Source organism: Dromiciops gliroides, chromosome 2, assembly GCF_019393635.1.
Source record: "Dromiciops gliroides isolate mDroGli1 chromosome 2, mDroGli1.pri, whole genome shotgun sequence".
Classification (NCBI taxonomy): Eukaryota; Metazoa; Chordata; class Mammalia; order Microbiotheria; family Microbiotheriidae; genus Dromiciops; species Dromiciops gliroides.
The window spans coordinates 378,453,178-378,477,381 of record NC_057862.1 but is presented as its reverse complement, the minus strand read 5'-3'; the positions used below and the strand labels follow the sequence as shown (position 1 = coordinate 378,477,381).

Genomic DNA, 24,204 nt, shown 5'->3' with positions numbered 1-24,204 from the left:
GTCCCAGTGCACCAAAGAGAGCATAAACCTCCAAATTCCATCCCATGGGGTATGTTAGAAGTGGCTTGGCCCAGGGACCTTTATTGCCCTAGGCTACCCTAGATCAATCAATCCCCTCTACTCTCTGGCAGCTCTGCCTGGCCAGTGATATGATATGCCTCTCATTTGCAGAATACATATTTGTTATGTAATGAGTGTCAGAAATTAATGACCCACTCAGTGGTGGAAGAAACTTGCATGTTAAACACTCAAGGGGAAAAAAAATATTTTCTAATGAGGCTTCCCATTCTCCCCAAAGGGAGGGTAAAGGGAGCTGATAGTGGTCGACAGAGGCAGCAGGCATGGTGTCATAGGAATTTGATATGGGGACCTTGAAGTCCATTCTTTCCAGAAATGGCAAAGATATCCCCACCCTGAATCCTTCCCCCCCCCTTTACAGAGCTAACAGTTTTACCTCTTCTGTTATGAATCATGAGGCCCGTGGCTTTTGACAGATCATAAATCAGGCCTGGGAGCTGTGAGGACAAATCCCAGGACTTTTAATCTTTAATATTAGACGTGTTTAAGGTGGTGAATATTTCATGAAGGTGCTGTTGCATTTTAGCACATCATTAGCTACTTTAACCCCCCCCCCCTTTGGATTACTAACTCCCAGGGAAATTTCAAAGATCCAAACAATTCTCCATCTTCCTTCCATCTAGCAAAAGTCACCTCATGAGTCAGCAGCCATTCACTAGGTGCCTAATGTGTACAAATTTACATGTGAATATGGTCCCTGCCCTCAAGGAAATTATACTCTAATTGTTGGAACAAGACATATAACTAGATGTGCTCACTATAATACAAGGGAGCCCATATTCAATTTACAAAGTAGTAATACAAAAAAAAAGTGCTTTAAGAACTTACAGATATCATAAAGTGTCAAAGCTGGAATAGTCCTCAGATCAAAGAATCTGGGAAAATAAATTGTAGTATAATGGAGATGGAAGATGTTCTTAGAATGTCAGAGCTGGGTAGTATGTTAGGATATAAAATGATTTAATGGGGGGGGGCAGCTAGGTGGTGCAGTGTATAAAGTACCAGCCCTGGATTCAGGAGGACCTGAGTTCAAATGTGACCTCAGAAACTTGACACTTACTAGCTGTGTGACTCTGGACAAGTCACTTAATCCTCCGTGCTCCCCCCACCCCAAAAAGATGTAATATTAGAATGGTAAGACACAGAGAAGTTCAGCCAGCCATAAGTGAGTCAGAATACCTGCTTCACAAAGTGGTTGTCCAACATTCCAAAATTTTCATGAAGCACAAGATCTTATATTTATTTTTAGAAATTTCATCCTATTAGATATAGTCCAAGATTACAACCTGTTGAGATTTTTTTAGATTGTGACCTTTCCATCCACCATGTAGGCTATTCCTCCCATCTTTGTGTCACAAGCAGATTTGATAAGCCTGCCATCTATTCCTTTATCCTAGTCATTGATGACAGTGTTGAATAGAAGGGGGTTAGGGAGAGAGGTTGGGAGACAGAGCTTAAGTTCAAGCCAACAATTCCAATTTGTTTGAGTCTGGTCAGTCAGTTCCAAATTTGTAAACTGGACTATTATCTAGCCTCAGTCTTACCATATTTCTCACAAGATTAGCAGGAGACAGTTTTGCAAATGTTTTGCTGATGTTTAGGGGAACTGTATGTCATTTTCTTCATGTGAACTGTTTTTAATGAAACAATTCTGGCTCTTCATCATCAGTACTGCCTTTTTCAAATGTTTGTGTTCCATCAATCAGGACATTTGCCAGTCAAGAGCCCAGTGGTACTTCTGCCATTTTCCACAGCCTTTCAGTGATCCCTGACATCAATTGTCTACTACCACTAATGAAATAATAAATAAACATTAACATGTATTTAGTATTTTAAAGTTTACAAGGTACTTTCTAAATATTATCTCATTTGATCTTCACAAGAACCCTGGGAAATGAATGCTATTACTATCCATATTTTGTAGATGAGGATACTGAGATGGAGGTTAAATGACTTGCTTGAGGTAATACAGCTAGTAAGTGTCTGAGTCTGGTTTTGAATTCAAGCTTTCCTGAATACAAATCTGATGTTCTATCCCCTGTTCCACGTAGCTGCCACCAATCACATCCCTCAGTTTTTTCATTAACTTGAAAGAGGCCCATTAACCTGAATTCACCTAGGCCTCCTAGCTATTGTCTCCTCCATTGTGCTTCATGTCCCACATAACTCTATATTCTTTGTTGTATCATTGAATAATAGAGTGGAAAGAACACAGTATGACAGAGAATGAGATGTTAAGACTAATAGGAATGTTGGAATATAGAATGATAGAGCTTAGGAAGCTAGATTTGAAAAATACCTAAAAGCACTGAACATTATGTCTGGAAGAAACCTTATATGCGATCTAACCTAATGCTTTCATTTTTAATTTTTTGGGTTTTTTTGTTTTTTGGGTTTTTTGGTAAGGCATTTGGGGTTAAGTGACTTGTCCAGGGTCACACAGCTAGTAAGATTCAAGGGTCTGAGGACAGATTTTAACTCAGGTCCTCCTGAATCCAGGGCCAGTGCTCTATCCACTGGTCCACCCAGCTGCCCCAATCCTTTCATTTAAAAAAAAAAAGGAGAAACTGAAGCCCACAGTGATTTGATTATTTGCCCAATGTCACTTAGTTGAGAAGGATAATCATGTGGACAGAGAAGACTTTGTTTATATAGGAACTAGAACGGCATCTTAGAAGATATGTACAGTTCTGAGATTATTTTTCCTCACACAAACATCAAATGCCCCAGGTCAGGGCATAGAGCCATGGACCTGGTATCAGGAAGTCTTAAATTCAAATCTCATCTCAGACCCTTTCTAGATGTGTGACCCCTGGAAAATATCCAACCTCTGTCTGCCTCAGTTTCCTTATCTATAAAATGGCGATAATAATATCACTTACCTCCCATGTTTGTTGTGAGAATAACATGAGATAATCTTTGTAAAGCACCTTGCCAAAAGTACCTTGTTCATTGAATGCAATCACTGTTATTAATGCTGCTGTTATAACTTACTAGGCTTTATGTTCATGACTTTCCTCTTCTTCTTTGTCTTGAAGGGGAGTGCAGCTGTCATGAAGGCTATGCTCCAGACCCTGTGCACAGACACCTGTGTGTGCGGAGTGACTGGGGGCAGAGTGAAGGGTGAGTATCACAGAAGTCAGGGCTTGGGCTGGCAACAATACTTTTCTCTTACTGGTCTTTTCTACATAAGACCACAGCAAGTGCACTTTTGTAATGGAGGGAATCTGCAAAAGTTAAATATCAATAAAACCCTTTCCCCACTTAATTATTCTAATGTTTAATAGACATAAAATGATAGCACTGGAAGGGAGTTTAGAACATAGACTGTTACAACATTAAGCTTAGAAGGAATTTAGGATTTTCAATGTTACGCTGGAAGGGAACTTTGAGGCCAACCCTCTCATTTTATGGCAAGGAAAATTGAGGCCTAGAGAGGGGAAAGTGACTTGTCCAAAGACACAAAGCTAAATAGTGTCGCATCTGGCACTAGAACACATGTTTCCTGACCACCCTCCCCCATCTAGTGGTCCAGTGTTCTAATTGCTAATGAATTCTCATAACCAGATGGTTCTTAACTTTTTACTTGTCACCCCCCCCCCACCCCAGTAGTTAATAATCAGTGTGATAGAGGCAAAAATGAAAATCTATAAGTAGTTAAATACATGAGGAAAACTTCTCATTAAAAGGAATTTTGTTATTAATTAATTTCATTTGTAAAGAATTATTGTTTTAAATAAAATCCCCCTCCCTTGGTATCTATACTTATTTGTTTAGGGAAACTGGGAATGGTTGAATCTGTTTGTTTGTTTGTTTTTCTTAAATAATGTCTACCCAGAGATAATATATGGCTCTTACTAAGTATCCCCTCCTTGTTGTTCTGTTCTCCTCCCCACATTTCCTTCCTCATAGGCCTTGGCCTTATACAACACTGGAAAGGGGATATGACCTTGTGACAGGTGAGCAAGCACCTGAAAAGATCCTCAGGTGAGTGAGTAGATCTACTGGGTGTGGAGGAAGTGGGGAGGAGGAGGAGGGTGTCTGTGGTGGGATATGGGGGATGGGAAGTATTTTGTTTTTGTTTTCCTCTTCTAGTCACAGAGCAGCAGGATTAGGATTTGAATTCAAATTCTCTAACCTCAAAATCATCTTTCCCATACACAAGTCATGGACCTGAATTGAACATGGCTCCTGCTGATGTTACTGCTCCTACTGTGGCTTCATATTTATAATTTTAAAAGTGATTTTCTTTTTTTTTTTTTTGCTCATTTAATTCTTTCAGTAACTCTGTGTTACAGAAGAAAGGTCTGAAAATCCTCAGCTAAAGGGTGAGGAAAATGAATGTGCATTTACTGAGTATATTCTCTGTGCTAAGCCTGGTGCCTCATTATGTTAGAGAAACAAAGACATATAAAGCATGGTCCCTACCCTCATGGGGTTTGCAGTCTTGTTTGGGTAGAGGAAGCATACCCAAACACAATATATGAATGGTTAATTCACATTATTTGTCATTTCATAATAATTGCCTAATGAGTGATGTATTCTACAAAAACTGGAAGAGTTCAGTGAAGATAGTGCCCCCTGTGAGCTGAGAGGGTGAGGGGGGAAAGAGAATTTGAAGTAGGCCTTCAAGGATAGTTAGTACTCTTGACAATTGGGAAAGGAGAAGGAAGGTGAAAATGATAATTGAGATTATGAAATGTCACAACTAGATGATCATCTAACCCAGAAATTCTTAACATTGGTGGGGGGATGGGAGGGGTTCATAGACCACATGGTAGTCTGGTGAACCCTATAAACCCCTTCTCAGAATGATGTTTATAAATGCATAAAATAAAATAAAATGGATGTGATTATAAAGGAAACCAAAGGTCAACAACAACAACAACAAAAAAAAAAGACATGCTAATTGTTCCATCCAAGTTAATGGACACCCTAAATTATCTCCATGGACACTGAGGGGTCTATGGACTCCAGGTTAAGAAACCCCTCTTTTGGGGAAGCTAGGTGGTGCAGTGGATAAAGCACCGGCCCTGGATTCAAGAGGACCTGAGTTCAAATATGACCTCAGACACTTGACACTTACTAGCTGTGTGACCCTGGCAAGTCACTTAACTCTCATTGCCCCACAAAAACAACAAAAAAAAAGAAACCCCTCGTTTTATAGATCTATACATACATAGATAAGAAAATCCCAGAGAGGTTGAGAAACTTGCTGAATGTCATACAGTAAGTAGGTGGCCAAGTTGAAACCAAAAGTCAAATCTTCTAAACTTCAAGTTCAATGCTTTGTACCCCATGCTGACTGCTTTTCTTCTAGGTCTACCTACAGCTTGGGGCAAGGACTCTGGCTCCCAGTAAGCAAGAGCTTTGTGGTGCCTCCTGTAGATCTGTCTATTAACCCTCTGGCCAGCTGTAAGACTGATGTGCTAGTGACTGAAGACCCTGCTGATGTCAGGTAGGAAAATTCTCTAGACTGAGGTTTGCCTGGGCTTCCAAGGGACTGTTTATTTCCATGACACCAGTCAATAATCACATTTCCAGCTATCCCTATGTAAAAGCTCACCAAAACATTGGTTACCAAAGGTTTTCTAATTTTTTTTTGTAATCACACAGCTGTATCAGTTTAAAAGAAAAATGGACACAAAATTCCAATATTTGTATATTTTTAAAGTACAAAATATGCTTCTGAATTGATAATTATGTATAATGTAAAAAATAAAAAATAGAAATTAACAAGGATGATGAAATAATATTTGATTCTAGAATAAATTGGGAGATACCTAATTTTATTGAAGAGTAGAGTAACAAGGGCAGAACAGTATTTTAGGAACGTCTCTTTGACAGCTGTGTGAAAGATGGAAAAGAATGATGGAACTAAAAATTTAAATCCACAGACTTTCAAAACTATATTAACTCCTTCTGTAGCTGCTGGTGGATATGTGGATAAGTCAACGTTTGTGAATCTGAATGCACAAAGGGAGAAGGAAAGACCAAATAGGAGGCTGTTTCTATTATCCATTCAAGAGGTGATGTGAGAGAAATGGTGGTAGAATTGACAAAATGTTATAACTGATTTTGCATATAGAAATGGGTGTGGAGGAAGAGGAGGCTTTAGGGAATTTTTCTTTTGTGTTTGATGCTTCCTGACCCTATTTGGGATTTTCTGGGCAACTATTTCCTTCTCCAGCTCATTTTACAGATGAGGAAACTGAGGCAAACCGACTTGCCCAGGGTCACATAGCTAGTAAGTATCTGAGGCCAGATTTGAACTAAGGAAGATATCTGACTCTAGGCCTGGCATTCTATTCACTGTGCCATCTGGCTGCCTGAAGAGGGGATAAAAACTCAAAATAACACTAAGTTTATGAAAATCTGGTGATGGGAAGGATATGGGGTGCTACCAACACTGTTAAGGAAGTACAGACAATGGAACGGTTTTGAGGAAAAGATAATAAAATGGCATGTTTTATATCTACTGAGTCAATCATTTTGTCTAACATAAAATGCAAATGGTGATATGTGGTGCTTCTACTCACCAGTCAAGGATCCCAGAGAACAGACCTGCTTTCTGAGGGGCCCTTGCCAAAGGCATCAGGTTAGCTGAGATGCAGGGATGTGCTAGAGCCACCTTGAGCTCAAAAGAGCTGATTGTTAAATTTTCATTGTGAGCATTTACACCTTGAGAATCAGCAAATCCTATAAATCAACACTTCGTTTATTGTTTTGTTGCTTGTCTGTGCTTTAGAAAGTGATGGAGAAAATGTTAATAATGAAAATTAATCTTAAAAGTGTGTCATGCTTACATTCCCCCTAGAACCTGTTATTAAATATTTATGAGCACACTATTGACTTGGAGGCAGGGAGCTGGTATAGAATTTTCCCAATTGTATCAACACAACTCCTCTAAATAGATAGTTTAGGTTAAAATTGACCTGAGGCACTGACACCTGGCTCAGGAGGGAAGTGGTTTAAGGCTTATGAAGCACAGCAAGAAGAAAGAGTAGAACAGTGTTGGGAGATAGGGTAGGTGTGGTTATATGGGAGATAAACTTCACAGTAGACTGTCTTGCATACCCCTACCCAGGCACCTACACACAAAGAGGCACCAGAGCCCACACTGGGGAGAGCAGTGGATCACATAATCATATTTGTCATGTAGTTTGGAAAGCAGCAGGAAAACCTCTTTCCTGCTCTGAATCTTCCCCAGCTATAGTGCCTAAAATTCCCACCAAGAACATCACTCTTTTGGGTTAATATTATCTAGTAAGAGGTAACATTTTCTGATTAACAGATTGATAAAGATGACCTGATCTGAGATGTGAGCCACCATCCCCAGACTGTATTCTCACAGCAAAAGGACTTTCCCAAGATCACATCTAATCAGTGGCAAAGATAACATTCAAACCTGAGTCCAGTTTTTTGTTTTTTTTTTTTTGCTGTAACTCTCTTTTAGCCAGTGTTTCTGGAAAATATGGCAATTCAAAAATATAAGTTCAGGGGACTCCTTAACAGCCCTTAGCTTCCTTCTAGGGCAATTAATATTCTGCAGCCAGATAGGGTCTGGGAGGAAGGGAATTGCTACTGCAGGTGAACCCCAGGATAGAAGAGGAAGAAAACCTCTGAGGAAAGGAATCGGGGGTCTAACTGGGCAAGTTCCCCCAAGCTTCCAGGTGGTGTTGCTGCCGAGTTCCTAATAACCATGGTGATAATAGGCTATTCTAAGAGCTATCTTTACCTGAAGAAAACACACAGTTTCCTTATTAGCATTGCCCAAGGACAGGCAGCCTTAAAATTCCCACCACCCTGCCTCAAACAAATCAATTGTCCTCATACCAGCTGCAAATGTGGATAAAAATGTACAGTCTTCACCAAATGCAAACCAAGAAACCACCCTGTGGATTGCCCCTTTCCTGGCTGTGTTAATAAACCTTGTTTGACACAGTATTGCTCAGACAAGCATATCACTGAGCATTTTGAAGAATTAATAAGTTACAGTCAGATGATAAGTTGGAGAATTAATAAATAAGAGATAATAATTATAGATAGCCAATAATACAGCCCAGGAATCACACACAAAAAGAAAAGATTAGGAGAGAAGCTGAATAGAGCATTACAGGACAAAGAGAAGAAAGAGAGGCAAGCTTTCTAATGAGATTTAGAAAGAGGAAGGTGCCAAATAAGCTCTTTTCTCCCTTGGTCCCCTGATCTGTGGCCAGTGCGGTATTCAGGTAAGATGTCAGGAGCGATGGGCAGAGCGAAGAATCAGGTACTGACCATCCATCCCTGACCTTGACCCTGTAACTTCTAATGCAAACCAAGCCTCCCTTGAGTTGATTCTTTCCCCCTTTCCTTTGATACTTTAATAGATGTGTGAGTTCATTGATATGGGTGCAACAATGTAGGTCACAACCCATCCAAAACTTCTCATCTCAATCCATGTCCTCCTACGTATTACTGATGGGGAGGGGGTTATGCAATAGGTGGTAGGCCTTCACCTAGATCCTTTGACCTTGGGTGTGTATATCATAGAGTGTATACATATTGCTTATGGCCTCATTACAGGACTGGCCTGCCTTGTTTTACGGTCATTAATCTATCTGCTGACATCTCATAGAACTCTTCTATTGAATCCTTCATTGGTAATCTGTGTTAGTCTACTCATGCCCACCATGAACCTCATCACTGGCCTTTTTCCCCCTATAACTTTAATTTTTCAGAGATTATAGTTTTCCATGCTTCACAGACCTACAGCATCACTAGAATATTAGATTTAACAATATGAGACTATTCCAAAACTTAAATGTGAGATACTATGTAAAGTGCTCTGAAAACTTTAGCATTGGTTATTATTATTGGCATCTAGGAGGCAAAATGTATAGGTCACTGGACCTAGAGACCAGAAGATGTAACTTAAATCTGACCTCAGATACTTAGTATCTGTGTGACCCTGGAAAAATCAGCTAGCCAGTCTTTCTCCATTTCCTCATTTATAAATAATAATAGGAAAGCTAGGTGGTTCAATGGATAGAGTACTGGACCTGGAGTCGGGAAGCCTCATCTTCCTGATTTCACATCTGGATTCAGATAGTTCCCATCTGTGTGACCCTTTGCAAATTACTTAACCCTGTTTGCCTCAGTTTCATTATCTGTAAAATTGTCTGGAGTAGGAAATGACAAACCACTTCAGTGTCTTCACCAAGAAAATCCCAAGTGAGGTCATAAAGCATCAGACTTGACTGAAAAATGACTGGACACATTTCCTCTGGGTTTTCAAGGATAAAACAAGATATTTGTAAAGTACTATGGAAACTTAAAGTGCTATATAAATTCTAGCTCTTATTATCCATTAGAACGAGAACCCCTTAAAAACTGAGACTTTTTGCTTTTCTTTACATCCCCAACATATGGTACAGCACCTCATATACAGTAAATACTTAATATGTGCTTGATGATTATCACCAAGATATACAGTTCAATGACTAGCCCATAGATGTAGTTAGTTCATTAGTACATATCTCTTGAATGGGTATTGCAGAGATATATTAAACTATCCCAGATTCAAATAGAAAATAGAGTGGGCTGTCCTCCTAGAACTTCCAGTTGAACAGAGGAATAACAATAGACCCACTATTATAGACACAGTATTATATGACATAAAGGGCAGCTAGATGACATGGTAGATAAAGCACCAGACCTGGAGTCAGGAAGACCTGAGTTCAAATGTGGCCTCAGAAAATTACAAGCTGTGTCACCCTGGGAAAGTCACTTAACCCTTATTTGTTTCAGTTTCTTTATCTGTCAAATGAGCTAGAGAAGGAAATGGTAAACCAATCCATTATCTCTGCCAAGAAAACCCTAAATGGGATCATGCAGAGTTGGAACACTACCAGCACCACCACTACCACCAACAATAACAACAACAACAAGAAGACAAGTATTAGAAAGGTGCTAAACAAAATGTTACATAAAATCCAAGAGGGAGAGTCAGTGCTGACTGGGGATGATCAGTTCAGCTCAAAACAAACAGTTATTCAGGTTTTTCTTTGCTGGATAGTAGGGATGTAAACACAGCTTCTGACTTCAAATAGCATGCATTCTGCTGGGGGTAGTAAAAATGTACCAAGATCAGTAGTAAAAACAAAGTAATTTGAAAAACGAGAGAGCACTGACAAATGAGTAGTTTAAGAAAAGCTTTAACAGCTGATGGTACCTAAGCTAAAACTTGAAAGAAGATAAAAATTCTATAAGGTGGAGAAGAAGGAGTACATTCTAGGAATGGGAGAAGGATTATTAAAATATATGGACGTAGTAGGTGAAATGCTTAATGAGGAGAGAAAAAAATATGGTCCCATTTTGTGAAGGGGAAGGATGATAAATAAAACTGGAAAGGCACCTGAAGGTAAATTGAGAATCACTTTCAATTCCAGGATATATTACTCTAGAAGCAATAGGAAGTTAACTGAAGTGTTTTTATTTTTTCCATGAGAACTGCATGGTCAGAGGAAGCTACACAGAAGAGGTGCCCTATTTGTTGGATTCTAAAGGATTGGTAGGAAATGAGCAAATGATTTTGGAAAGAAAGGTTATTTCCAGTTTAAGAAACAGAAATAAAAGATGTGAAGGTGGGAAATCAAAGGATGTGTTCAAGAAACACCGTCTAGCACAGTTTGACTTGAATATCAAGTACATGGAGGTGGAGGAGGGTAACCTATGACAGAATTTGAGAGCTGGCAAGTATCTTAGCAATCATATTGCTCAAACCATACATGAAAGGAAACTCTACTATAACATATGAAACAAGTAGTTATCCAGCCTCTGCTTAAAGAATCCTAAGATTCAGGAACTCACCATGTCCCAAAGCAGTTTATTCCACTGTTGGACAGCTTTAATTGCTATGAAATTTTCCCTGATATCAAAAATAAATTTCTTGGGGGCAGCTAGGTGGTGCAGTGGATAAAGTACTGGCCCTGGATTCAGGAGGATCCGAGTTCATATCCGGCCTCGGATACTTGACACTTACTAGCTGTGTGACCCTGGGCAAGTCACTTAACCCCCACTGTCATGAAAAAAAAAAATCTTTTCTTTGCAACTTCCCCCCATTGTTCCTAGTCCTTCCTTCCTTCTGGGATCAAATGGACCTAGTCTAATCCCTCCTTCTCATGAAGACCCTTCAATACTTAAAAATAGCTATCATTTCCCAGTAGTAACTCCATCTCAGTCTTTTTTTTTTTTTTTTGGTGGGGCAATGAGGGTTAAGTGACTTGCCCAGGGTCACACTAGCTAGTAAGTGTCAAATGTCTGAGGCTGGATTTGAACTCAGGTCCTTCTGAATCCAGGACCAGTGCTTTATCCACTCTGCCACCTAGCTGTCCCCCAGTCTTCTTTTGCCAAGCCTAGCCTTTCTTGGATCCTTCAGCCATTGGTCATATATCATGGAATTGGGTAGGAAGGGTGGCAATAGATTGTGAATGACCCTGAATTCCAGGAAAAGGAGTTGCAATTCTACATAAGAGGAAACCACTGAAGTTGGCAATTTCCCCACTATATGAACATAAATATTTTGATCATCTGAAAGTGATAGTGGATAATTTTGAAGAGGGAATTCCTTCAAATAAACTCCATCTTCTTATTAAATATCCCAGGACTGGAGCTGCCCATTGAAACAAGGTGACAATTAGTACAATAGTTAGAATAAAAGAAAATTCCCCTCTCATCGTCTTCATTTGTGTTAACTATCTCAGATTGCAAATAACCAGTAGAAAATGGTGCAGAGCATTGCCATGAATCAAGGGGACTTGGAATAAGCATAGCACTGTTAGTTTGGCAGTGGCTTCTTCCTTCTCTCCAGGGAGAACTTAGAACACCAGCAATATTCTCAGATCTCAATGGCTCTTTTCTAGCATTCCTCCTTAGGTTTTCTTTAAATCTCTACTTTAGGCCATTTTTCTCTGAGAGAGGGGAATCAGGACGGCTTCAATGACATTTCTTTTTTTTTTCTTTCAACAAACATTTATTTTATTTTCCATTTACATGTAAGGGTTGTTTTCAACATTCATTTTCATAAGATTTAGAGTTCTAAATTTTTCTCCCTCCCTCCCTTTCCTTCCCCCTCCACAAGATCGAAATCAGGTTATATATGTACAATCCACAAGTGTTCTTTTTATCAGTTCTTTCTATAGGAGTGCATAGTAAGCTTCCTCATTAGTTCCTTGGGATTGTCTTGGATCATTGCACTGCTGAGAGTAGTTGTCATTCACAATTACTCACTGAACAATACTGCTGTCACTATGCACAATATCCTCTCAGCTCTGCTCACTTCACTATACATCAATGTTCATTAGTCTTTCAAGGTTTTTCGGGGATCATCCTGTTTGTAATTTCCTGTAGCACAAGTCCATTCCACTACAATCATATAACACAGCTTTTTCCATCATTCCTCAATTGATGGACATTCCCTTGATTCTTAATTCTTAGCCTCCACCAAGAGTTGCTATAAATATTTTTTGTACAGTTTTTCCCCCTTCTCTTCCATCCTATTCCCTTCCCCATGATATTTATTCTATTATCTCTTCAAAAGGGATTTGCTTCTGTCTTTCCCCTCCCCCCCTCCACCCTTCCTTCTTTTGCCCCTCTCTCTTTATCCCTTTCCCTTCCTATTTTCCTACAGGGTTTATAGAGATTACTCCACCCAATTGAGTGTGTACATTATTCCCTCCTTGAGCCAATTCTAATGAGATTGAGGTCTTTGAGCCAATTTTGATGAGTGTTAGGCTCATTTACTGCCCAGATTAAATAGATTACTCCACCCAGTTGGGTGTGTCTATTAGTCCCTCCTAGAGGCAGCTCTGATGAGTTTAAGGTCTTTGAGTCTTTTCTGGTGAGTGTAAAATTCATTTACTGCCCTGCTCCTCTCCCATCTCTTCCCCCACTCCATAAGTCTTTTCCTGTTACTTTCCCATAGGATTTAGCTTCTGCCCTTCCCCCTCCCCCAATGAATTCCCTTCACCCCTCAATTTAACCCTAAAGATGTTATCATCTAGCTAAGTGACACAGTGGACAAATCATCACCCCTGGACCCAGGGGGATCCCAGCCAAAACCTGGCCTCAGACACAAGGGAAGCTCCAATTTTTTTTTTATGGTTCTCTAGGGTCTTGTATTTGAAAGTCAAATTTGCCATTCAGTTTGGGTCTTTTCATCACAAATATCTGAAAGTCTTCTTTTTCATTAAAGTCCCATTTTTCCTACTGAAAGATAATGCTGAGTTTTGTTGGGTAGGTGATTCTTGGTTGTAATCCCATTTCCTTTGCCCTTTTTAATATCATATTCCATGCCCTCTGGTCCTTTAATGTAGAAACTGCTAGATCTTGTGCTATCCTGACTGGGGCTCCACAGTACTTGAATTCTTTCTTTTTGGCAGCTTGCAATATTTTCTCCTTGACCTGAGAGCTCTGGAATTTGGCTATAATATTCCTAGGAGTTTTCTTTTGGGGATCTCTTTCTGGAGGTGATCAGTAGATTCTTTCAATTTCTATTTTAGCTTCTTCTAGAATTTCAGGGCAATTTTCCCTGAGAATATCTTGGAAGATGGTGTCTAAGCTCTTTTCTTGATCATGGTTTTCAGGTAGACCAATAATTTTCAAATTATCTCTACTGGACCTATTTTCCAGGTCAGCAGTTTTTCCCAGAAGATATTTCACATTGCCTTCTATTTTTTAATTCATTTGGATTTGCTTTATTGTGTCTTGGTTTCTCATAAAGTCACTGGCTTCCATTTATTCAATCCTAATTCTTAGGCAATTATTTTCATCAGAGAGCTTTTGTACCTCCTTTTCCCTTTAACTTTTCAAGCTGTTGAATTTTTTCTCATGTCTTTCCTGCATCACCCTCATTTCTCTTTCCATTTTTTCCTCTACCTCTCTAATTTTATCTTCAAAGTCCTTTTTAAGCACCTCTATGGCCTGAGACCAATTTGTATTTTTCTTGGAAGCTTTAGATATAGGGGTCCTGATGTTGACATCTTCCTCTGAGGGTGCCCCTTGGTCTTCCTTGTTACTGAAGAAACTTTCTATGGTCCTCACCTTTCTCTGTCAGCTCATCTTGCCTTTTTTTTTACTAGACTTTTAGCTCCTTAAAGTGGGGCACTGTTTCTAGGCTGTAGTATCCCAAGCTTAAGAAGTCCCAGGTGGTATGATTTAAGGAGAATCAGGTTCTTCCCTCACCGGGCCTGTTTCCTGGTCCTAGATGACCCCAGACCAACTTGCCAATCAACCAGCTTTGTGTGTTGTGGTTGTTAGCTCCGATGAGCCTGTGCCCCTCCCCAACCTGGGCCACTTCTACTCGAGCCTACCACCTGGTTCTCAGTAGGGGTGTAGAATCCAAGTTCTGCCTTAGCACCAGCATTGACCCCTGTAGTCTCTCCCCTTCCCAGGGCTCAGCCCACTCACCAGACTGTGTGCTTAGTTCCAGTTGACACTGGCACTTCAGCTGATTCAGAGGCTCTGGGGGTCTCCTTCTCTGGTGAGGACTTCCTGAGACTGGATCTGTGTCAGGGTGACTGTGGGGTTGGGCCCGACTCCTGTATCAGCACGGCAGCTCCCTCCTTCTGACCTTCCAAGCTGTTCTTGGTTAGAAGATGATTTCAGTGCATTCTTCTGTGAGTTTTTCCTATGACCTTATTTGGATGTTTTTTGGAGTGATCATGTCATGAGTTCAGGAGCTTACTCCAATCATTTGTCTCATGTGGTATTGGCCCCACGTGTGGCCTCCTGGTTCCATATCTGGCTATCAAGTCCCTGAATTTGAAGTGGATGGGGAGAAGGGAGAACTATTATTTAAGAAGCACTGTATTCATGGGCCTCTCTCCTAGAGTAAAGCAGCATGACATATTAATACATTGTTGGAACAAGGAACACATGAGTTCAAATCCTGCTTCAAATACTTCCTAACTAAATGACTGTGAGCAAGTAATTTTATCTTCTTGAGCCGTAGTTTCCTCATCTGTAAAATGGGAGGGGGGGAGCACTTACTTCTTCAGGATTGTTGTGAAGCCCAAATGAGATAATATATAAACATCAATTGCTGTATTTTTTTTAGTGAGGTAATTGGGGTTAAGTGACTTCCCCAGGGTCACACAGCTAGTAAATGTTAAGTGTCTGAGACTGGATTTGAACTCAGGTACTCCAGACTCCAGGGCCGGTGCTCTATCCACTTTGCCATCTAGCTACCCCCTGTAATTATTTTTTTTTTGAGGGGCAATGAGGGTTAAGTGACTTAGCTAGTAAGTGTCAAGTGTCTGAAGCTGAATTTGAACTCAGTTCCTCCTGAATCCAGGGCCAGTGCTTTATCCACACTGTACCACCTAGCTGCCTCCAATTGCTGTAATTATAATAACCATCCTTAGGTGACCCGTGCATCTGTCACTGCCTTCCTCTGCTGAGAAATTATAGGGTTTCACTGACAGGAAGTTTACAAATTCATTCATTCATTCATTCATTCATTCAATAAATATGCTTTAAGCACCTATTAGGTGCAAAGCCATATGTGGGATGGACTCGGGAGGAGATCCAAAGATGAATAAGACTGTTAACTGCCTTCAAAGAGCTTACTGTCTAGTAAAGTAAACTAGTCAGATTCACAAATAGATATGTCTAAATAAACTCTGAATAATCAGAAGAGACGCACAAAAAACAAGTTTTAGGAAGTCTAATGGGGGAAAATATTGGCAAAGAAATCAGGAAGGTTTCATGATAAAGAGAGTATTTCATTTGGGGCTTTAGAAGATCTGGAAAGAGAAATCAATGATCAGGTGAAGTATATGTTTATTAGGCAGCACAAAACAATTTAAAAGATGCAAAGTTGCGGGAAAGCCTGTGCTAATCCACTGCCTGCTGACTAAATAATTAGATACTTGAATCTATGATCTCATTGATTGGGGGTCCTCCCTTAATGGCTGTCTCTACACAACAACCTCCTTTCACTTTCTCATCCTGTTTGATTCTTGCCCATGTCTTTCCATGGATATTCTATAGAGGATGAACCCACATCTGTCTACGAATAAGTTGTTAAAATTTACCACATCTGCCATTAGAATCCTCCCAGGTCTCTTAAAAGAATTATTTCCCAGGGATAATGGTTACCACTAAGGCCTCTGAAATCCCCCACAGATGGGCATTGCCTTAAGTGCCAGATCTCGTTGTAGCCTAGCTGTTTGTCATTCATCTCAGTGAGCCTAGAGACATATATTTCCCCCATTTTAATTCTTGTCATCATAATTTAAAAATTGAGTCTTTTAGAATGAGTTTTCCCCCTCAGTTTCAATAAGTCTCCTCAAAATCTATCCCAGATCAAGGTCCCTATTAGTCTTTGCCATAGGGAAGGCAGAAGATTGTGCCCACCAACAGTTTGACTAGAGGAAGACAGAGACCTCTTCACTAAATGAAACTGAAACCAAGACTTAGGGATATAAATATTGGAGTGACCCAGGTATGATAAAGAGAACCAGTTAGCTGAGCTTCCAGCTTACATGCAGGAGATGCTAAATTATTAAAACTTTAATAAACGTAATAATAAATATTTGATGTTGAATTATAGAAAGCTTCACAGATACAGTGAAACTGAGAAATGGCCTCTTAGATCCGCATTAGAAGTTAAACACTTTTCAAATGGGGCATCTGATGTTGAAACAGAGCTGTTGCTCTTTGGATTAAAAACACTCACACACAATAGAAAGGTAGAGGCTTGAAGGCCAAGTGTGGTGGCTGGCTCTGGACACAAGAGCTTTGACTGAAGTGGACAAGGGTGAAGGATTGGGTCACACACTCCCTAGAAGCATCAGTGGGGTACCTGGGGACAAGGCCAAATCAGTGTGATGGGTTCAGGCTTCAGGAGAACAGTCTCTTAAATGGAAGTCTCTGGCTTGTCAGCAGCTGACCAGTGTTATTTCAGAGGTATCTTGGATATGATCTCTTTTCAGCCCTAGGATTCCCAAAATGCTGGGCTGCAGTCAAGATAAGCAGAGTAGTGTCTCCATCAAAGAGCTTCTCTAAAATCATTTTGTTGTATAATGACTACTTGTAAAGTATTAAAAATTGAAGAATTTAGTTTGGGCTAAAACCTCACCAGTCTTTGAAATGAGTCCCACTGCAATAATAGCAATTCTGAAGAATCATGGAAGCATAAACTGGAAGGGACCTTGAGAGGTAAATTTGTCAATCAATCAACAAGCTTTAATTAAGTACTTTCTGTGCTCCGAGTACTGGTCTAGATCCTGCAATGCAAAGACAAAAAATAAAACAGTCCTTTACCTCAAGAAGCTTACATTTTATTATTGGATACAATGTACCTACATGTAAGCACTGAGAGAATATATTCAAAGCAAATAAAAGGTAATTTGAGGTGTGGGACAACTAGTTGGTGCAATGGATAGAGGGCCTGGAATCAGAAAGACTCATCTTCCTGAGTTCAAATCCAGCCTCAAACTCTTACTAGCTGTGTGACCCTAGGCAGGTCATTTAACCTTGTTTGCCCCAGTTCCTCATCTGTAAAAATGACCTGGAGAAGGAAATGACAAGCCTCTCCAGAATCTTTGTGAAGAAAACCTGAATGGGGTCATGTACATGACTAAAAAATGACTGAACAAGAACAAAAACTTGTGAAGGGTAAGGTGTTATAGTTGGGGACAGGGAAAAAGGAATCATTTAGGAGGTGGTATTTGAGCTGAGCTCAGGATTCATTCATTAATGCTCAGGATTGAGTGGCCTGGAGGGAATCAATTTCAGGCAGGAGGGACAACCAAGAGAAGATCATAGAGATAGAAGATGCTATGTTGTGTGTGAATAAAAGCAAGAAGTCTAGTTTGGCTTGATTGTAAAGAGCGTGGAGAACAGTGATGTTTAATAAGCTTGGAAATTTCCTCTATTTTTAATGACCCTAGGAAGAGAAAATCTCAAGATTGCCTACATAGATTATAGGATCTCCTGTTTTCAGCCTGTCAGGAAACCCTCCCTTTTGTTATTGAGTTTCCCCTGGGAAAGGGGGGTGGGGGTGGGTAAGGAAGAAGAGTGAGAGGAGAGGACAGGGAGGGGAGAGGAGAGGTAGGTGAGGGGAAAGGGGAAGGGAAAGGAGGAGAAAAGGAAGAGGAGAGGGGGAGGGACAAGAGCTTCTGAAACCCTTCCAAATCTGAGATTTTGAAAGTCTCTGACTCGGGAAACATCAAGTTTCCCTCTAGCTCTAAATCCTTTGATCCTTTAAATCCCAGATTACCCAGTTGAATTCTTCATTGCTACCTGTACCTCAAAGGTAAAAGCTGGATTGGTGAAAAGGAGGATGTGAAAAATAAGATAAACTCAGTTGCCTTGCTAATTCTCCTATTTGTTAGAGTTCTCCCTTCTTCTTGAGCATTTTTATCCTCATTTTAAGGATGAAAACCTAAGAAAAGGGGAAGTTACATGATTTACTAAAGATCCCATGATTTGCAAGTAACATAGACAAAATTTGAACCCAAGTCTCCTGACCCTATGTTATTCTGGCAAAGTTTCCTGGGTGTTCCTTCACACAAAGGCAGGTAAGGAAATTATGGTCCTTGAAATGACAGGAAGGTAGGAACAGTGCCAAGGTGCAAACCGGAACAGGCCAAAGTGCACAGACCCTCGAAGTAGGGATATTGTCTTTAGTGAAGCCTTGGCTTCTGATGTAAATCCCTGCTCCTCCACAAAGTCTCCCAGACCATTATGACCCACAAGGACCTCCTTTGAATTCATTTTGTCTCTACCACTCATTTGACAGCTTACAATGTATTGCCTTGTCAATTTCATAGTATGGTGAAAAGAGTCTTTGGAGTCAATTGGCTTTGGAGTCAATGATTGTTGTTGTTCAGTTTTTTCAGTCATGACCGACTCTTCATGACCCATTTTGAGGGGTTTTCTTGGCAAAGATACCAGAGTGGGTTGCTGTCTCCTCCAGCTTGTTTTACAGAGGAGAAAACTGAAGTAAACAGGTTCAAAGAACTTGGGTTTAAATTCTACCTCTTACTTAACCAACTGTGTAACCTTGGTCAAATCATTGAATTGTCCTGAGACTCAATTATTTCATCAGTAAATTAAAGTACTGGTCCAGATAACCACCGAGGCCTCTTTTAACTCTAGATTAATGATTTTTATGATAGCCTAGTTTATTTAAATTTTAATGTACATTTATTTCTTCTTCAACACCATCTTCATCATCATTATCAGTTATGCACGAGAGGCAGCATGGCATAGTGAATAGAGAGCTAAACTCAGAGTGAGGACTAAAGTTCTAAATTTGAGTCCCTCCTAGGACACATTGGCATTATGACCATGGAAAAGTCTCTTAATTTCTCAGTATCTCAGACAACCGTGACTATGAATTGCAGGACAGATGCCCATCTGCATTGATTGAAGGAACTTTACCACCAGGAGTTCCCTGTGTCAATGATAAAATAATAGGGACTGGAAGAGCAACTGGACCTAGGATTGCACTGGGAAAGGGAACTCCCTGATGAGGCAATGTCATCTACCAATGCAAATTGTCACTTGCTCTGACATTTAGTCTTAGTTGCCCAAGACTGTGAAGTCAAGTGCCTTGCCCAGCTTCACACAGCCAGTATATGTCAGTCAGGGCTTGAACCAAGGTAGTCCTACCTCTGTGGCCAGCTTTATAGCCTCAGTCTATAATATGCTGCCTCCCAAAACAAAAATAATCTGATACATTCACCACAGAATACCTCCCCTTGGCAGGGATGGGGGTTGGGTTCTATTTTTGAAATATAAGAAATTTGTGTCAGTAGGGCCTAGCTGCTCTCCAGGGAATGCCTTCCTGATCCAGAAAATGGTTTGCTATGGTTACAAAGAAGGAGAATAGGATTTATATCTCTTTAATACTGAAATTGTGTTCTCAATTTTTAATGAGTAAATGAGTTTTGATTGGACTTTACTGTCCACCAATGCCTATTTCATTTTAAACCTGAATCCTGCTGGGCTGGCCCAATGTCAGCCTGGCTTTCAATACAGAGTCACGGTATCAGAGATTCTCAGACTAGAAGGGATTCCAGAGGCCACCCTCTCCAGCACACTCCCTTTAAAATTGAGAAAACAGAGGCACAAGAGGAAAAGGATTTGTCCAAGATACTGAATCAGAAGCAGTATTTGAACCACCCAGATCCTCCAACTCTCTCTGTCAACCCACAAGCGCACACACACACCCCCTCTCCTGTGCACATATACTCTACTACATTATATTGAGCACAATATACAGTCACAAATATATACCATATGTGTACATGTGTGTCTCATGTATGAATTTGTAGATTAATGTTTTCATATGCTATATATAATATGTATATGATGTATTATACATATGTATATTTATATAATATATAACAGGAATACATGGATAATACACATGTGTATATGTGTATGCATGTGTATATGCACATTCATCTCTGTGTATATATCTACACACAGACATGCATGTAGATGCATGCATGCATGAATACACACATAATTGTCTTTTCAGTACCGGCCTAGCTAGGTACAGAGGACAGAAACCTACATCCCTGAAAGTTTTGGTTACCAGGAGATTACATTTTTGGACCTCCCCCACTCTAACTATGAACCCTCATTCTACAAATCTAGTGTCTACTTAAGTATGAAGGAGTTACAAAAATGTGTTAATGGAGAGAGAAGTCTCACAGATGAAATAAATATTTATATGAGTTTTCAGTTTACAAAATGCTTCTCCCCTATTCTTTTGATCCTTACAACAATCCTATAGGTAGGACATGGATGATTATCTTCATTTTGCAGATAAATTGAAACTGAGAATAGTCAGTTGAGTTTACACAAGCAACCCCCCTCCCAACTGCCCCTCGCAAATGAGGCAAGATTTGTAGTATCTTAAATTGTTTTGGGTTCTCTATAGGTGGGGCTTTCTTCATGGAAGGTGCTCAATAAATATCTGTTTAGAGACTGTTGGATATTGGAATTCAGGTGCCAAAGAAAAGGGAACTAGAGGAGATGAGAGAACCCATGCATGAGACCCTTGACACATTCCATCAGAGCACTCACTGGCCTCAGTCACCCATGTGACTCTGGGATAGATCTATGGAGCAGAGGAACAATTTTGCTTCTTTCTCAGCGGGGTTTCACTTTGGTGCCTCATACCTTCCTGACTATTCTTCCTTCCCTTCTCTTTCCCAAATGAGGAAAAAGCTCCGTGTTCTCACTCCTGGTGACTGATTTTTAACATTAAAAAAAAGTTTATGATCCTGGCTGGGCAGACATAAATCACTGGGCCTAGCTGTAGTCATAGGTGACATGACTTATGACTCCATTGTTATAGCAACAGAGGAACACACAGGCATTCACACACACATATACACATGCACACACACAAGAGCTCTGCTCATGCTTGACAGGCTTTTGAGGTACCCTGATGGAAAGGCAAGTGTTCCAGAGAAAGAATGAATTCTCTTGAACTCACTTTGAATTTATCTTCATTCTGCACACAAGCAAACTTCTTTGCTCTCTGCATCTTCCTGCAAAGGTTAATCAATAGATTTTTTTCCCTTTGTGTATCTATATGTAGATGTATATGTTATGTGTATGTCTAATGTCCATGTGTGTGTATTTTCTTCCTTTTAACATTACATGAAGCAGCTCTTTCAGAGACCTTGGTTAGAATTAGTCAAACAACAAATTCATCTTCCATTACACAATGGGGTCTACTGTCACACCCTGACATTAGCTGTCCAATACTGTCCTACCAACCATTCTGCTATTCTGTAAAGGGGTCTGCTACCTCACCAGTAGATATGCTGCTCTACCACAGGTTCCCCTGTTACATTATAGGCTGTTTTTAGCCTTATAAATGTCTACTACTCCATGGCTGGGTTTGAGATCCTCCAATAGTATCTCAGATCTGCTACCATGTTATCTGATACCATACTGCATGACTCCATCATTATATTCTTGACTCAATCTCATTCCACACATACAATCCATTGTCAAGACTTGCTGTTGATATCCTCACAACACCTCTCATAGACATCTATTTCTCTCTACTCACAAAACTGCCACCCTAGTACATGTACTAATCATCTTATGGTTGGTCTCCTTGCTTTGAGTGTCTTCCCACTCTAATCCATCCTTCTCTTAACTACCAAAGTGATTTTCCTGAAGTGCAGAATGCATGTCACATTTACTCAATAAATTCTAGTGGCTCCCTATTACCTCTAAGATCAGTTATAAAGCCCTTCATGGATTGTATCTCTCCAGTTTTCTTATACTTGACTTCTCTCCTTACATTCTGCAAATTAGCTAAACTATCCTGCTTGCAGTTGCTTGGATATTGACACTCCATCTCCCATCTTACCATTTCACTAGTTGTCCCTAGTGCCTGAAATGCTCTCCCACCTCACCTCTAGTTCATGGATTCTCCGGCTTCCTTTAAGACTCAGCTCAAATCTTGTATTTAAATATTTAAATGTATCTCCCATTATAATGTCAGCTCCTTGTGGGTAGGGACCATTCATTGCCTTTTACTATGCTTAGCATAGTTCCTGGCATATAGTATGCACTTAAGAAATGCTTATTGGCTGACTGCCTGCTTTCCAGCCTATTCTATTGTATGTATAAGTTCATTAGATATGGGGGGGCATGAAATTTGAAGTCAGAAGACCTGAGTTCCAATACCAGTTCTACCATTTACTTATTCTCTATATTACTGGATGAGTCCTTCATTTCTAAGTCTTGATTTCATCACCTATGAAATGGATAATACTATTTCCCTACTATGATTGTTATAAGAATCAAATTAAATAATAGATGGGAAATTCTTTGTAAACTGTACAGAGTTGGCTATACATGTCAGATTTTATTCTTGTAGAGGCATATGTTATAGTTCCTCAAGAGAAAGCTTGCCTCAAAAGTCCAACAACTCAAGGGAAGAAGCATTTATTAAGCATTTACCGAGTGTTAGTAACTGTGCTAAGTACTGGGAATACAAATACAAGTAGAAAGACAGAGGGTCCTTAAGTTATAGGAACTTAAATTCTAATGATGGAAGACAACACATAAAAGCAAGCTGAAAGGTTGGGGAGGAGGGGAAAGGGGCACCCCTAAAGGGGCATGCTAGAGAAATTGTAGAACAATGAAAAGACCCCTTATCTTGGATTGACAGGAATTTATACTTTATTCCAAAGGGAATGGACAGGCAGTTAAGGGGAATCTTTTTTTTTTTTTTTTGAGCAGAAGGGTAGCTCGAACAGTGTAGGGAATTAAGAAGATTGTTCAAGTATCATTATGAAAAATGAATTGAAGAGGGAATAGACTGAAGGTGGGAATCTTGGCTCAACTACTTACTTAAATTGGGTGACCACAGTGGAACCACTTCAATTGGACAATTCTACAAAATCTGTTAAGCACCTCTGATGCTTACTACCTTTGTTACTATAATTTCCCACATTTTGCCTCTCTAGCCTACTGTTTCTTCATTTGTAAAATAAGAAGGTTAGACTATATGGTCTCTAAGACCCCTTCTGTTTCTAGACATTTGATCCTAAGTACCTTGAAGGGAACCAGGTAGAGCAGTGGATAGCGTTTGGAGTTGAGAAGACCTGAGCTTGAATCCTGCCTCAGATACTTACTAGATTTGACTTGGTCTCAGTGTCCTTATCTGTAAAATAAGAATAGCAACAGCACCTCCCTTATAAGGTTGCCATGATCAAATTAGATACTGTTTATAAAATTCTTTACAAACCTAAATACTAACTGTTATGTGAAAAGGCGCCTAGTTCAACTTCCTCATTATACACATGAAAATACAGAGGCCTACAGAGAGGCTAATGGCTTGCTCATTTTCACATTGCTAAATACTGGCAGAGTTTAGCCTAGAGCCCAGGTCCCTAGCCTACATGGCCTCCAAAGCTAATGACCCAGATTGGAACTGGGGTCCTTGATTTCAGGATTCACTCCTTCCTCCTCCAGTAGACTAAATAAAGATCTTGAGTCAGTGACTGAGTACAGTCCAGACCTTACATCAGGGCCTGGGATCAATGGCAGGCAGTCTTGAGGAGGCAGGAGTCATCTTCAAAGGCTATTGCTCTG

At 40.0% G+C, this 24,204-nt stretch overlaps 1 protein-coding gene across 4 annotated transcripts in view; it reads left to right on the top strand.

Annotated features, from left to right (window-relative positions):
• The window catches only part of ASTN2 (astrotactin 2), a 1,144,107-nt gene that overhangs the window by 470,389 nt on the left and 649,514 nt on the right, over window positions 1–24,204 (top strand). For all 4 annotated transcript variants that reach the window (XM_043982377.1, XM_043982378.1, XM_043982376.1 and 1 more), the window contains 3 exons: window positions 3,117–3,201; window positions 3,991–4,065; window positions 5,399–5,536. In XM_043982377.1, the coding sequence (XP_043838312.1) occupies window positions 3,117–3,201; window positions 3,991–4,065; window positions 5,399–5,536 (298 nt within the window). The remainder of the gene's footprint in view (window positions 1–3,116; window positions 3,202–3,990; window positions 4,066–5,398; window positions 5,537–24,204) is intronic.